Source organism: Rana temporaria, chromosome 4 (genome assembly GCF_905171775.1).
Source record: "Rana temporaria chromosome 4, aRanTem1.1, whole genome shotgun sequence".
NCBI lineage: Eukaryota > Metazoa > Chordata > Amphibia > Anura > Ranidae > Rana > Rana temporaria.
This window is the reverse complement of record NC_053492.1, coordinates 104818718-104832364: the sequence shown is the minus strand read 5'-3', so window position 1 is coordinate 104832364 and position 13647 is coordinate 104818718. Positions and strand designations below refer to the sequence as shown.

The following is a 13647-nucleotide window of genomic DNA, read 5'->3' as shown; positions in this document are numbered from 1 at the left end:
CATAATGGAGACCATTCTCAACCGAGGGGAGGAGGGGAATGGCTGTCCCAGCTGAGTGATCCCACATTGTAACTCCTTTCCTGAGATATACAGATGTTTCCTGTCACCTAGATAACCCATCGCTGGTTACTTGTGCCCAACTTACTCTGTATTTATGCTAATGACACAACTGATTGAGATAACAAGATACTACTTTAGGTGGACTCCTACTCAAAAAGCGAATCTATACCGTCTTCTAGGGAACACCTAGAAATGTTATTTGTGTCCAAACAGTTCACTGCAACATTTACCTTCTTTTCAGGAGTTTCTCCTTAAAAATAGTATTGCAAGTCCAAGGATCTGCCCGCTTTACCTATTTAGAAAATCTGTGCTTTCTGCACCTCTAGCAGTCATCAGGGGGCAGCTCTCACATGTAGAAGCAAAGTCCCACTTCTACCAATATGACTTCACCCACACAGACACGGTGCAAAACACCACCTGGTAAATCAGTAATGTGGAAAGACCAAAGGCAATACTGAGGACAAGTCCATTTGCCCAGACGTGCCTTTTATTGGGAACATTGTTCGGAATTCAGTTCCTGTTTAACCGCTTGCCGACTGCTTCACGCACATTTACGTCGGCAGAATGGGGCAGGCAAAGCAACTTTGAATTCTGCCCCCTAGCGCCTGCACATGCTCACCGCAGTCTCCGTGACCATGCCCGCGGGACCCGCAGACTCAATGTCCGCCGCTATCACGCGATTGGGTTACGGAATGGCAGAACGAGGGGATGCCTTTGTAAACAAGGCATCTCCGTGTTCTGCCTAGTGACAGGACACAGATTGTCTGCTCCCTCTCATCAGGATCAGTGTCGTGTCACAGTAAGCCACACCCCCTAACAGTCAGAATCACTCCCTAGAACACACAAACCCTTCCCCGCCCCCTAGTAGTTAACCCCTTCACTGCCAGTCATATTTCTACAGTAATCAGTGCATTGTTATAGCACTGATAGCGGTATAAACGTGAATGGTCCAAAATAGCGTCAAAAGTGTCCGATGTGTCCACCATGTCGTCGCAGTCACGAAAAAAACCCGCAGATCACCGCAACAAGTTAAAAAAAAATGCAATAAAACTACCCCATATTTTGTAGACGATATAACTTTTGCGCAAACCAAACAATAAATGCTTATTGCATTTTTTTTTTTACAAAAAATATGTAGAAGAATAATACATAATCTGCCTAAACTGAGAATTTATTTTTATTTTTTTTACAAAAGAGGAAAAAATATAGCTTTTTTTTTGTCAAAATTGTCACTCTATTTTTGTTTATAGCGCAAAAGGCGATCAAATACCACCAAAAGAAAGCTCTATTTGTGGTAGAAAAAAAAAAGGACGTGAATTTTGTTTGGGAGCCAAGTCGCATGGCCGCGCAATTGTCAGTTAAAGAGACACGGTGGCGAATCGCAAAAAGTGGCCTGGTCATTTGGCAGCTCAATGGTCCAGAGCTGACATGGTTAAAGTGGAAAATTAGCAGATTCCCAATTCCATCTACCCCGTAAAAGGAAGCTTCGTATTCTTACCTACCAACCGGACCGCATTGCTCTCAGAATAGGTAAGTACACACATCTTCCTTTCACAGGGTGGTTAGAATAGTGTTTAGTAGGGGGTGTGAACAGGTCTAAGTTTAGATAGGAACAAGATGGGCATCAACTTGCTCGCTTGGTAAGGTAATATGTGAGCATAAAGCAAATCCAACACAAATCTGGTATTTCAAACTACCAAGCACAAAGGGAGTTACTTGGCTCAGCCATCAGATCAATCCTAAATCTGCCCAGGATATGAAAGTCTCACAAAACATACAGAGATCACAGAAGTGACTTGTTGGTATGGCACACAGAACAGTCCGGCGAGGAAACCACGTTCAGAATGAGGTAGTGTTTTGTGACTCTTCTACTGGAGAAAAGCCATATGTTACAAATTACTAATCGGGTAAAACTTCCTCGCTGCAGCATGTATTATCATGAAGTGGATGAAGCTGAGAAAGCCCTTAATCCTAAAGAGGCAGACACAAAAACTTGCTTAACCCCTTCTCTGTGCCTCTTAATCCTGCTCGGAGTTTTGACTTCACATCCATTTCCGGTCCACAACTGGTTGCCAAAAATCTACTGGAGCCTTGTGACCCAGCTTTGTTCATAGTGCCTGGAGTCTGAGTTTAACGGATATGATTAGACACGGCGTTAACCCCCTGCAACATTAGCATACAAGCCTACCAAGTCTGGACTAATCACACGGAAGGATTTCAAAGATTGCTTCAATTCGCTTTGACAACCCAAAGGGCCAACTGTACTTCTAGCACATGAAAACTACAGTGCAATCAATGCTGCGCAAACTGTTGGCGCTATATAAATCCTGTATAATATAATAATAATGTCTATTTTCCAATGGCATGGCATGAGCAGACGAGGCTTCACACTCTTCTGTCTTTGCAAACTTGAACTTTCCCGTATTTCATCATCATGACCAATCCCTCCTCCTCACCCTGCTTATCTTCCCTGCAGCCTGCTCCCACAGAAGCACCTTCCCTGCAGCCTGCTCCCACAGAAGCACCTTCCCTGCAGCCTGCTCCCACAGAAGCACCTTCCCTGCAGCCTGCTCCCACAGAAGCACCTTCCCTGCAGCCTGCTCCCACAGAAGCACCTTCCCCGCAGCCCGCTCCCACAGAAGCACCTTCCCCGCAGCCCGCTCCCACAGAGGCACCTTCCCCGCAGCCCGCTCCCACAGAGGCACCTTCCCCGCATCCCGCTCCCACAGAGGCACCTTCCCCGCAGCCCGCTCCCACAGAGGCACCTTCCCCGCAGCCCGCTCCCACAGAGGCACCTTCCCCGCAGCCCGCTCCCACAGAGGCACCTTCCCCGCAGCCCGCTCCCACAGAGGCACCTTCCCCGCAGCCCGCTCCCACAGAGGCACCTTCCCCGCAGCCCGCTCCCACAGAGGCACCTTCCCCGCAGCCCGCTCCCACAGAGGCACCTTCCCCGCAGCCCGCTCCCACAGAGGCACCTTCCCCGCAGCCCGCTCCCACAGAGGCACCTTCCCCGCAGCCCGCTCCCACAGAGGCACCTTCCCCGCAGCCCGCTCCCACAGAGGCACCTTCCCCGCAGCCCGCTCCCACAGAGGCACCTTCCCCGCAGCCCGCTCCCACAGAGGCACCTTCCCCGCAGCCCGCTCCCACAGAGGCACCTTCCCCGCAGCCTGCTCCCACAGAGGCACCTTCCCCGCAGCCTGCTCCCACACAGGCACCTTCCCCGCAGCCTGCTCCCACACAGGCACCTTCCCCGCAGCCTGCTCCCACACAGGCACCTTCCCCGCAGCCTGCTCCCACACAGGCACCTTCCCCGCAGCCTGCTCCCACACAGGCACCTTCCCCGCAGCCTGCTCCCACACAGGCACCTTCCCCGCAGCCTGCTCCCACACAGGCACCTTCCCCGCAGCCCGCTCCCACAGAAGCACCTTCCCCGCAGCCTGCTCCCACAGAGGCCCCTTCCCCGCAGCCTCCTCCCACAGAGGCACCTTCCCCACAGAGGCACCTTCCCCCGCAGCCCGCTCCCACAGAAGCACCTTCCCCGCAGCCCGCTCCCACAGAGGCACCTTCCCCGCAGCCCGCTCCCACAGAGGCACCTTCCCCACAGCCCGCTCCCACAGAGGCACCTTCCCCGCAGCCCGCTCCCACAGAGGCACCTTCCCCGCAGCCCGCTCCCACAGAGGCACCTTCCCCGCAGCCCGCTCCCACAGAGGCACCTTCCCCGCAGCCCGCTCCCACAGAGGCACCTTCCCCGCAGCCCGCTCCCACACAGGCACCTTCCCCGCAGCCCGCTCCCACACAGGCACCTTCCCCGCAGCCCGCTCCCACACAGGCACCTTCCCCGCAGCCTGCTCCCACACAGGCACCTTCCCCGCAGCCTGCTCCCACACAGGCACCTTCCCCGCAGCCTGCTCCCACAGAGGCACCTTCCCCGCAGCCTGCTCCCACACAGGCACCTTCCCCGCAGCCTGCTCCCACACAGGCACCTTCCCCGCAGCCCGCTCCCACACAGGCACCTTCCCCGCAGCCCGCTCCCACAGAAGCACCTTCCCCGCAGCCCGCTCCCACAGAGGCCCCTTCCCCGCAGCCCGCTCCCACAGAGGCACCTTCCCCGCAGCCCGCTCCCACAGAGGCACCTTCCCCGCAGCCCGCTCCCACACAGGCACCTTCCCCGCAGCCTGCTCCCACACAGGCACCTTCCCCGCAGCCTGCTCCCACACAGGCACCTTCCCCGCAGCCTGCTCCCACACAGGCACCTTCCCCGCAGCCTGCTCCCACAGAGGCACCTTCCCCGCAGCCTGCTCCCACACAGGCACCTTCCCCGCAGCCTGCTCCCACACAGGCACCTTCCCCGCAGCCTGCTCCCACACAGGCCCCTTCCCCGCAGCCTGCTCCCACAGAGGCCCCTTCCCTGCAGCCTCCTCCCACAGAGGCACCTTCCCCACAGAGGCACCTTCCCCCGCAGCCCGCTCCCACAGAAGCACCTTCCCCGCAGCCCGCTCCCACAGAAGCACCTTCCCCGCAGCCCGCTCCCACAGAAGCACCTTCCCCGCAGCCCGCTCCCACAGAAGCACCTTCCCCGCAGCCCGCTCCCACAGAAGCCCCTATTCCAAGGTCATCCTCGCCAATATTCTCTATACTTCTTAAAGTGACACTAAACAATATCCGTACTCTCCAAAAATAAGCCACACATATACCATTACCAAAAGTATTGGGACGCCTGCCTTTACACGCACATGAACTTTAATGGCATCCCCATTTTTAACCCCAATACACACTATTAGATTTTTGTCTTCAGATTTACCAAAACCATGAGGTCAAACCTTAAGAGTTTGAATTTGTTTTCAATCAGACAGGCCCTTGCACTAAATCTGAAGACAAAATTCTGCAGAACATATAATAGTGTGTATGGGGGCTTTAGTCCATAGGGTTTAATATTGAGTTGGCCCACCCTTTGCAAGGTCCATAAAGACATGGATAAACGAGTTTGGGGTAGAGGAACTTGACTGTCCTGCACAGAGTCCTGACCTCAGCCTGACAGAACCCCTTTGGGATAAATTAAAGTGCAGACTGTGAGCCAGGCCTTCTCTTTCAACATTAGTGCCTGACCTCACAAAATGTGCTTCTGGAAGAATGGTCAAACATTCCCTAGACACACTCCTAAACCTTGTGGACAGCCTTCCCAGAAAAGTTGAATCTGGTATAGCTGCAAAAGGTGGGCCAATGCAATATTGAACCCTATGGACTAAGACTGGGATGCCATTAAATTCCATGTGTGTGTGTAAAGGCAGGCGTCCCAATACTTTTGATTATAGTCCTTTAATCATTTTTTTATTAAATACTTTCTTACTGTGTTTTTCAGCCTTAGTGCAACACCCTCCCTGAGCTCCCAGACCTCTCCCTTTCCCCCTCACTTTAATGTTAATGTAACAGTTCCCCTTAGGCCTTATTTACATGGGGCATACTGTTCTCTATACCCAAAGAGCTGTCTTTACCTGCACAGGAGGCATGGGTGTTTCGTGCAGTTGTGTGCAGAAAGTCTGGTAAAGTCAGTGACAGACAGATCACATCCCCAAGTGTACCCCCATACAGGACCGATGCACAGATCAGAACACAGACAGACTTTGTTCTGATCCGCACATTGCTCCTGCATGAATGTACACTCAGGGATGCGCTTGGAGATCCATACAGCCGTCCGTCTGTCACTGACTTTACCAGGCTGTCTGCATGCAACATGTTCCTCTTGTGTGAGTAAAGATGACCCTTTGCACGGCAGCACAACAGGTCAAAAAATGTAGGGTGGCAGGGAGGCATTTTTTTGATCTACATTTCCTCTGGGATGAGCAATGAATGATCTCCAGTCACAGCATTTCACATTTGAGCACAGTACACCAGTGTGAATGAGGCCTTTGTAAGCCAAGTGCTGCCAGCTCCAGATGCCAAAATATGGGTCTTATATTTAAAAGCAGCAAATAGAAAAAGTTAAGAAAAACAACAGTAGTTCTATCAGTATTCTCATACTCCATCAAGAGGAATGCGATTGGCTAATAGTAACAGTCCAAGGCCTCATGTGCATGAAGCGCCAGTCCTTACATAGGCTTTTGCCAGCAGCAAGATCTTGCTTAAAGTGTTCCTAAACCCACAACAGTAAAATCAGCCTGTATATGCAGTAAAGCATGCTTGTTATACTCACTGTGGATTCCAAGGGGTTAATCCTCTGCATTGTGTAAAAAGAAAGTTTGATCTTGTATGCACAGATCCTCCTATTCTTTCACTGACTCCACAACATGTTCAGATAAAACAGTTATTGGAGTCAGGCTGCACATGCTCAGTTTAGGGTGTATTGCTAGAGCGTTTTTTTTTTTTCTCTTGGGGGAGTGCATGCGATAAGCACTGTCAAGACAGAGGGTCAGGGGTCCTGCATCCTGATAGGACAGCCAGTGCAGTATGAAAACTCCTCCTACAAGCTTTAACCAGGCACTGATAGAAGTCACAAGACTGCTATATAATGCGGATAAGAAAAGGTATTGAGCGGTTTATATTTATTTACTAAAATAATTGCATTTAAATGTTCTGTGTACTGTGGGAGACCAGATATAGGGAATGCAGGGTCCTGGGTTTAGTAACACTAAGGTTCTAAAGCCTTAAAAAGGGGTTGTAAATCCACACATATACCCAGTGAAGTGAACAGCCTCAGATGATAAACAGAGATAAAGCAGATGCTCCTACATAGGTTTTACTTGTTTATCTACAGTCTTCTCTACACCCCTTCAAAAGGGCAGGTCGTGTTAATCTTTCCTCATCTGTCCAGAGCACAGAAGGGGGGGGGCAGAGAGGCTGAAGTAATAGTGTGCGAGAGCCGATTGTAGGAAAAGAACACACACCCCTTAATACAGTAGAAGAACAGAGTGTTTATAGACCAGCTCTGTTTTGCTCACCCAACCCCCCACAAATTAAATTTTATGAAGACTTCCCAGAAGTGGCTCAGGCTGATAACAGAGGAATAAAGCACCAGAGAGAAACGACGCTTGGAGCTTTAAAGAGAGAGAAGTAAACACTACCGATATATGTGCTTTGCTTTACAACCACTTTAACCTTCTGTTTTGCAGGATCCCCCCCAGCACCCCCCTCCCTTTTTTGTTACACAAGCACAAGTCACTCTCTCCCTCATTGGGCAGACTGATAGCAGCGAAAGCTAATGGCTCCTGATGCTGTCAATCGAATGTTCTAAGGAGTAGGGAACAGGGCCGAGCCACCTGCTCTGTGTCAATAGATACAGACAGGGCATCTCGGAAGTGAGCCCACATGGGTGCCCTCATGGAAAACGTCTTTCCGTTGGGAGACTTGCCAAAGAGAAAAGGCCTGGAGTGCCAGTGGGGAACTCCAGAAGAGGAGGATTGGAGCTGCTCTGTGCAAAAGTATTGCACAGAGCAGGCACGTATGACATTTATTATTTAATAAAAGAACAAAGGAAGGTTTATTGCCACTTTAAATACTTATCGGAGTGATGTACACATGCAACATTTGTGCTATGTTAATTTGTATAATCAACTGCGCAATTGTTAATGTTAACTTCTGTCTCTAAGCAATGGCAGCAGCCAATAGGGTCCATGTACAGTATGATGGATGCATGTAAACATAAGCCCAAACGTTTACATCCATACATCGGCATATGTGGATCTGGTGGGTCTTTAGTATGCAGTAGTGCTGTCACTGCTGCTGTATGGAATTACTCGCATACCAAAGTTTGACAGGAATGCAGGGATAGGTGCATGGCCCCAGATCCACAATGTTTACATTCGGAGCCATGCAGCCATCCCTGCATACCCGTCTAACTGTGCCGGTGAGTCTATAATGTCACCACATCTCTATTGATGAACACAGGCTGCCTGTATAGGAGGTCTATGCTGCTCCGGACTGAAATAGCTGTACAAGCCTCTGTGCCCATGTAAATGAGCCCTTAGCTAGAAGGAAAGGTTATAACTTCTGTCAGGGGATTCACCCTTCTCTGGAAACACTAGAAAGAAATCCAAGATATCCAAAATGATACAGGTGCCACCTAAACTAAAGAGAATAGTTTTTTTTTCTCAATGGGGGGGGGGGGGGGGCAACTGTCTTTAAAAGGGTTTTTTTTTCCTCATTTCCTGTTGTGTTTTTCGAGGACAGGAAGTGAAGGGAAATCTCTCCAATAGGACACAGATGGTCAAAAAACAAACAAACACAGCCCACTCTGTGCAAAAGAATGCCCACGAACTGTATGCATATTCGTGATGTGAACACTACACAAAATTGGCCTCAATCCAAAATTCACTTATTCAATGACTGCACAAGGAGCAGTATTCCAACGCAATCACAGATTACTGTAATATGACAAGAGACATGGCAGCATGCTGGGTTCCATTAGGCTGGATTAGCAAAATAAACACACAAATGTGAACACACACACACACACGCACGACTTTTGACAATGGAACATGCTACAGATATACAAGGATACATGGTACCACAATGTGCATTACCACGTGGTGCAGTAAACTTTGCCACCACAGACCTATTGCTCTGCAGCAACAGGGTCACTTCAAAGAACTATACACTCATTTACGTTGCGTAATGTGAAAGCAGTGCCTTGAAAATAATGGGCTGCCAACACACCAGGACGTCTCGAAAATCATACAAGTCCCAAAATTTGCAACACAATGCACTGCAACACACTATGGTGCGGTTCCCTTGTGCGTTAAGTGCCATTAATAATGAATGCCACCGCAACGCATGCAACGGGCACTACTGCTAGTTACCACAACACATTTGTTTAAATGGTCTCAACATTAATTGACATAAGCCTGGCAAGGCGGGTATTTATGTGGGCATGGATCTCTTTATACAGGTTGTAGACCAGTTTCTCTACTTATAAGGAAATACAAAGTGATCTGACAATGGAGTAAGGAACTCATCACCTCTACAAACGCATAGAGACATGTTTACTAATTAAACGCTTCTCAAGTACAAGGTGTTCAATCTCCACCCCGAGTACTCGGGAACAGGTAAAGGAATGAAAGTTCACCTGCACTGGAGCACGCCACCCAGAGAGTGATATCCTGTGCTAAGCACTGGAGAAAGAGGAGGGACTGTTCTCAGGCACAATGCACTGATTAAAGAGAAGCATTGTCCTAGCAGAGGGACAGAGACGACTGAGAACCATGCAGGGGACACACTTACTGAACCAGTGTCTGAAGATGTTCCGAAGATCCATTCTTTTCATAGAGAGCCTGCTTTCTGGAACTTCTACCTCTCCCGAGTCCACCCTAAAAATTTCCTGCCCCTGTGGTGGGGGAAGCTGGATGGAAGCAGTCACATGACCGGGCCCTTCCTACGGAAACAAAGTCACTGCTTTGGCCAGTCCTCCCTGTTCTTTAACCCTTCCGATTCCAGAACAGCTGGCAAACCTCCCCACACATAACAATGGACTAGGAGCAAGCATAGACCTTCTGCAAATCACCCATCATTGTGTAATGTCCGAGGCTATGCTGGCACCAGTAGTAAATCTAAAAAGATTTCATCTTAGTAGTAGTCTAAACAGAACATAGTAAAATATAATGACAATATTGTTAAAAGAGAAAGGAGTCACCCAGCTGAGAAACCACAGAAAAAAAATGCATTGTCTATTCTGATCAGAGTCTGTTAGTTCACACATAGCTGATAATGGTACACATGTATTCTACATGCCTCTATACACACAAACAAAAACAAAACACACACACAAACAAAAAAAAACACACACAAAAAAACACACACACACAAAAAAACACACACACACAAAAAAACACACACACACACACACACACAAAAAACACACACACACACACACACACACACACAGAAAAGGCATTGGCAGTATTTCAGAGGGTCTTTGTTGAATAAATTAGGCAAATCACAAATGGTATATATAGGAAAGAAAAAGAGAACTGGCGCCAAGTATAATCAAATAATGATAATAATGCTGCACCAAAAATGTATAGAAAAACTAACAAACATATGAAAGTGAAGAGATGGGCGGAAAAAAACATGTGTGAGAAAATGATTACACCATGTATCAAAACAGTCCAGCACATGGTGTATATGCATATACAGTAAAAACATTAACGATCAAAAAATGCGATAATAAAAGATGCGATGATAAAAAAATCTTGTGTGAAATATGACAAATGGTAAATGGGCAGGTTACCTTGTTAAAATGCATGTAGTCAAGTCTGGTACACGCTACAGTTTTCATTCGTGCAACCCCAAAAAACGTACAGCTCCGGTCGGGTGCCGCTGTATTACCATGGGAGGTTGGTCTCCCCGCTGAGCTGTCGTGGTGAGAACACTGATCAGGAGACGGACAGCTGCTGGTTTTCCAGCATGGACGTCGTCCGACATACACCAGGGTCAGAATGTCAGGTGGGATCTTTTGTCTCCTGACAGTCTTCCGTGTGAACGGGGCTATAGATCAATATTATCTTGCCAGTAAATTAGTTCCTGTTTATCCAAGCACAGTACTACAGAAAACCTTCCCATATCCTCATCTCCATAATATAGACCAGAGATAGGAGGGAATAATGCCAACTGATAACATTCAGCACCAGGCAGCGAACACAGGAGGGTTATTCGTGGATTTTTGGCAGGATCTACAAGTATTTTTTGCATTATTTATTTATTATTTATTTTTTATATGCACATCACAGCCCATACCAGGCCCTTCAGACTTTTTTTTAGCAGACAATTTTTTACATTCAGCTGTCAGTGGGGAAGCCTGCTGACAGCTGATGACTCATCCGTTGCTTAGGATGCAGTGGCAGGCTTCCCAACACGCTTCTTAGCAAACAGCTATATACAGTGAATGTAAAAAACAAAAAAGACCCAAAATGCAAATCGCGGTTACAAAAATGCAGAAAGCACTGCAGAAACACTTTTAAAGCAACATGCATAGATGTGAAACAAGCCTTAGAAGCTGCACTGATGAGCACAGATAAGCTGCCCTAAATAGCACTGATAATCAGGACACTGAAGATCAGTGCCCTGATTATCAGCGTAAACAGTGTGCTGACAGCCTTGTCAGTTATCAGCACTCCTTTCCTCTCACAGACACAGTGCGTGAGAAAAAGACTGCCGATAACCAGCAAGTCTGTTTACATGTGATCAGCTGTGATTGGACACAGCTAATCACATAGTAAAAAGGGGTTCCCGGGAGGACCTCCCAGAATGATAGAGAGCAGTGCTGTAGCCGTCTTTTGGCTATAGCACAGTCATAAGGTAGTTAGTTAACCACTTGAGGACACCTTCACACCAATATACGTCGGCAGAAGGGCACGGCTGGGCACAGGCACGTCGCCTTTAAGAACCCAGCCGTGGTCCTGAGCTCCGTGACCGCGGACCCGATCGCTGCCGGTGTCCCGCGTTTGGGTCACAGGAGCTGAAGAACAGGGAGAGGCGAGTGTAAACAAACCTTCCTCGTTCTTCTCTGTGGCTTGTCACCGATTGTCTGTTCTCCGATATAGGGAACGACGATCAGTGACGTCACACGTTCAGCCACGCCCCCCTACAGTAAAAAAAACACAAAAAAAAAACACAATAGGACACACTTAACCCCTTTAGCGCCCCCTAGTGGTTAACCCCTTCACTGCCATTTTCAAAGTAATCAGTGCATTTTTATAGCACTTTTCGCTGTGAAAATGACAGTGGTCCCAAAAATGCGTCAAACGTGTCCAATGTGTCCGTCATAATGTTGCAGTCACAAAAAAAATAAAAAAAACACTGATCGCCGCCATTACTAGTAAAACATTTTTTTTTATATAAAAATGCCATAAAACTATCCCCTATTTTATAAACGCTATAACTTTTGCGCAAACCAAACGCTTATTGCGATTTCTTTTACCAAAAATATGTAGAAGAATACGCATTGGCCTAAACTGAGGAAAATGTTTTGGGGATATTTATTATAGCAAAAAGTAAAAAAATATTGAATTTTTTTTAAATTGTCGCTCTATTTTTGTTTATAGCGCAAAAAATAAAAACTGCAGAGGTGATCAAATACCACCAAAAGAAAGCTCTATTTATGAAAAGAAAAAGGACGCCAATTTTGGGAGCCACATCGAACGACCGCGCAATTGTCAGTTAAAGCGACGCAGTGCCGAATCGCAAAAAGGGGCCAGGTCCTTTACCGGCATAATGGTCCGGGTCTTAAGTGGTTAAACTACAGGGGGTTGCCTGCTAATACCTTGTAAAATTGCGAACTATTCACTTCAGGGCAATGTGTGAAGCAAAACCTAAAAAATATAGTGGAAACTTTGCTGGTGCTATTTGCATACAATTATTGATCTGCTGTTAGTGATAACTGCAAACAATTAGTGAACTGCTGTTACCAGCTATTACCTTGTAAAACTCAAATTTCAACATTAACCATAAATGTTTATTAGATTTAAATGACAATATATACATGAATCAGTGCAGTGTTTATACAACAGCTACAAATCCACTTCCATCAGCCCATATTATAAAGTGCTCGTGCTATATAACCCCATTTATTTTTTCCACTAATTGTATGCAAATCGCACCAGCAAGGTTTCCACTATGCAAAACTTTGGGAAAGGAAAAAGAAAACAGACACTACAAAGCACAGCAAGCAGTGGGGTATATAGCTGATGCGTTTTGCACTGGGGTTCAGTGCTTATGACTAAGCACTGAACCCCAGGACGAAACGCGTCAGCTATATACCCCACTGCTTGCTGTGCTTTGTAGTGCCCGTTTTCCTTTTACCATTAACCACTTGGTTACTGGCCCATAGTCAAATGACGTCCTGTTTTTAAAGATGGATATCTCAGTAACGGCAGCAGCTGCTGCCACAACTGAGGTATCCATCTTTAGTGCCGACGGTCCTGTACACGATAACGGCGGTCTCCGCGGCGAATTCGCCGCAAGATCGCCGTTATCGGTGGCGGGAGAGGGGCCCCCCCCTCCCGCCGCTGTCCCGCGCCCTCCGCCGCTTACCGGAGCCGTCGGTAGCGGCGGAGGGGATCGCGACCATCCGGCAGCTGAGCGGGGACGAGACTGAAGGAAAAATCTCCTTCGTCCGTCCCCCATAGCTCTGCTGGGCGGAAGTGACGTCAAAACGTCAGTCCCGCCCAGCCTCTTAAAGAGACATTTTTTTTTTTGTCATTTGAAAAAATGACATTTCCAAATTTTTTAATTTTTTTTGCATTTAAGCCCAAATATGAGATCTGAGGTCTTTTTATTTTTTTTTATTTCAGTGTTAAAAATTGTAAAATAATTAAAAATAAATGTGAAAAAAATTTTTTAAAGCGCCCCGTCCCGACGAGCTCGCGCGTAGAAGCGAACGTATACGCGAGTAGCGCCGACATATGAAAACGGTATTCAAACCACACAAGTGAGGTATCGCCGCGATCGTTAGAGCGAGAGCAATAATTTTAGCCTTAGGCCTACTCTGTAACTCTAAAAAATTCTACAGGCTGCATTTTTTAACGTCGCCTATCAAGATTTTTAAGGGTAAAAGTTTGACGCCATGCCACGAGCGGGCGCAATTTTTAAGCGTGACAT

The 13647-nt window shown here is 47.6% G+C and overlaps 1 protein-coding gene across 3 annotated transcripts in view; it reads right to left on the bottom strand.

Annotated features, from left to right (window-relative positions):
* The window catches only part of NCK1 (NCK adaptor protein 1), a 162563-nt gene that overhangs the window by 35123 nt on the left and 113793 nt on the right, over nucleotides 1-13647 (bottom strand). The window contains exon 1 of one of the 3 annotated variants that reach the window (XM_040348716.1): nucleotides 9274-9767. The exons of the other annotated variants lie outside the window; for them this stretch is intronic. Within the exon in view, the coding sequence (XP_040204650.1) occupies nucleotides 9274-9316 (43 nt within the window). The 5' untranslated portion in view covers nucleotides 9317-9767. Of the gene's footprint in view, nucleotides 1-9273; nucleotides 9768-13647 lie in introns of those variants that run through there. 3 annotated transcript variants of the gene reach the window in all.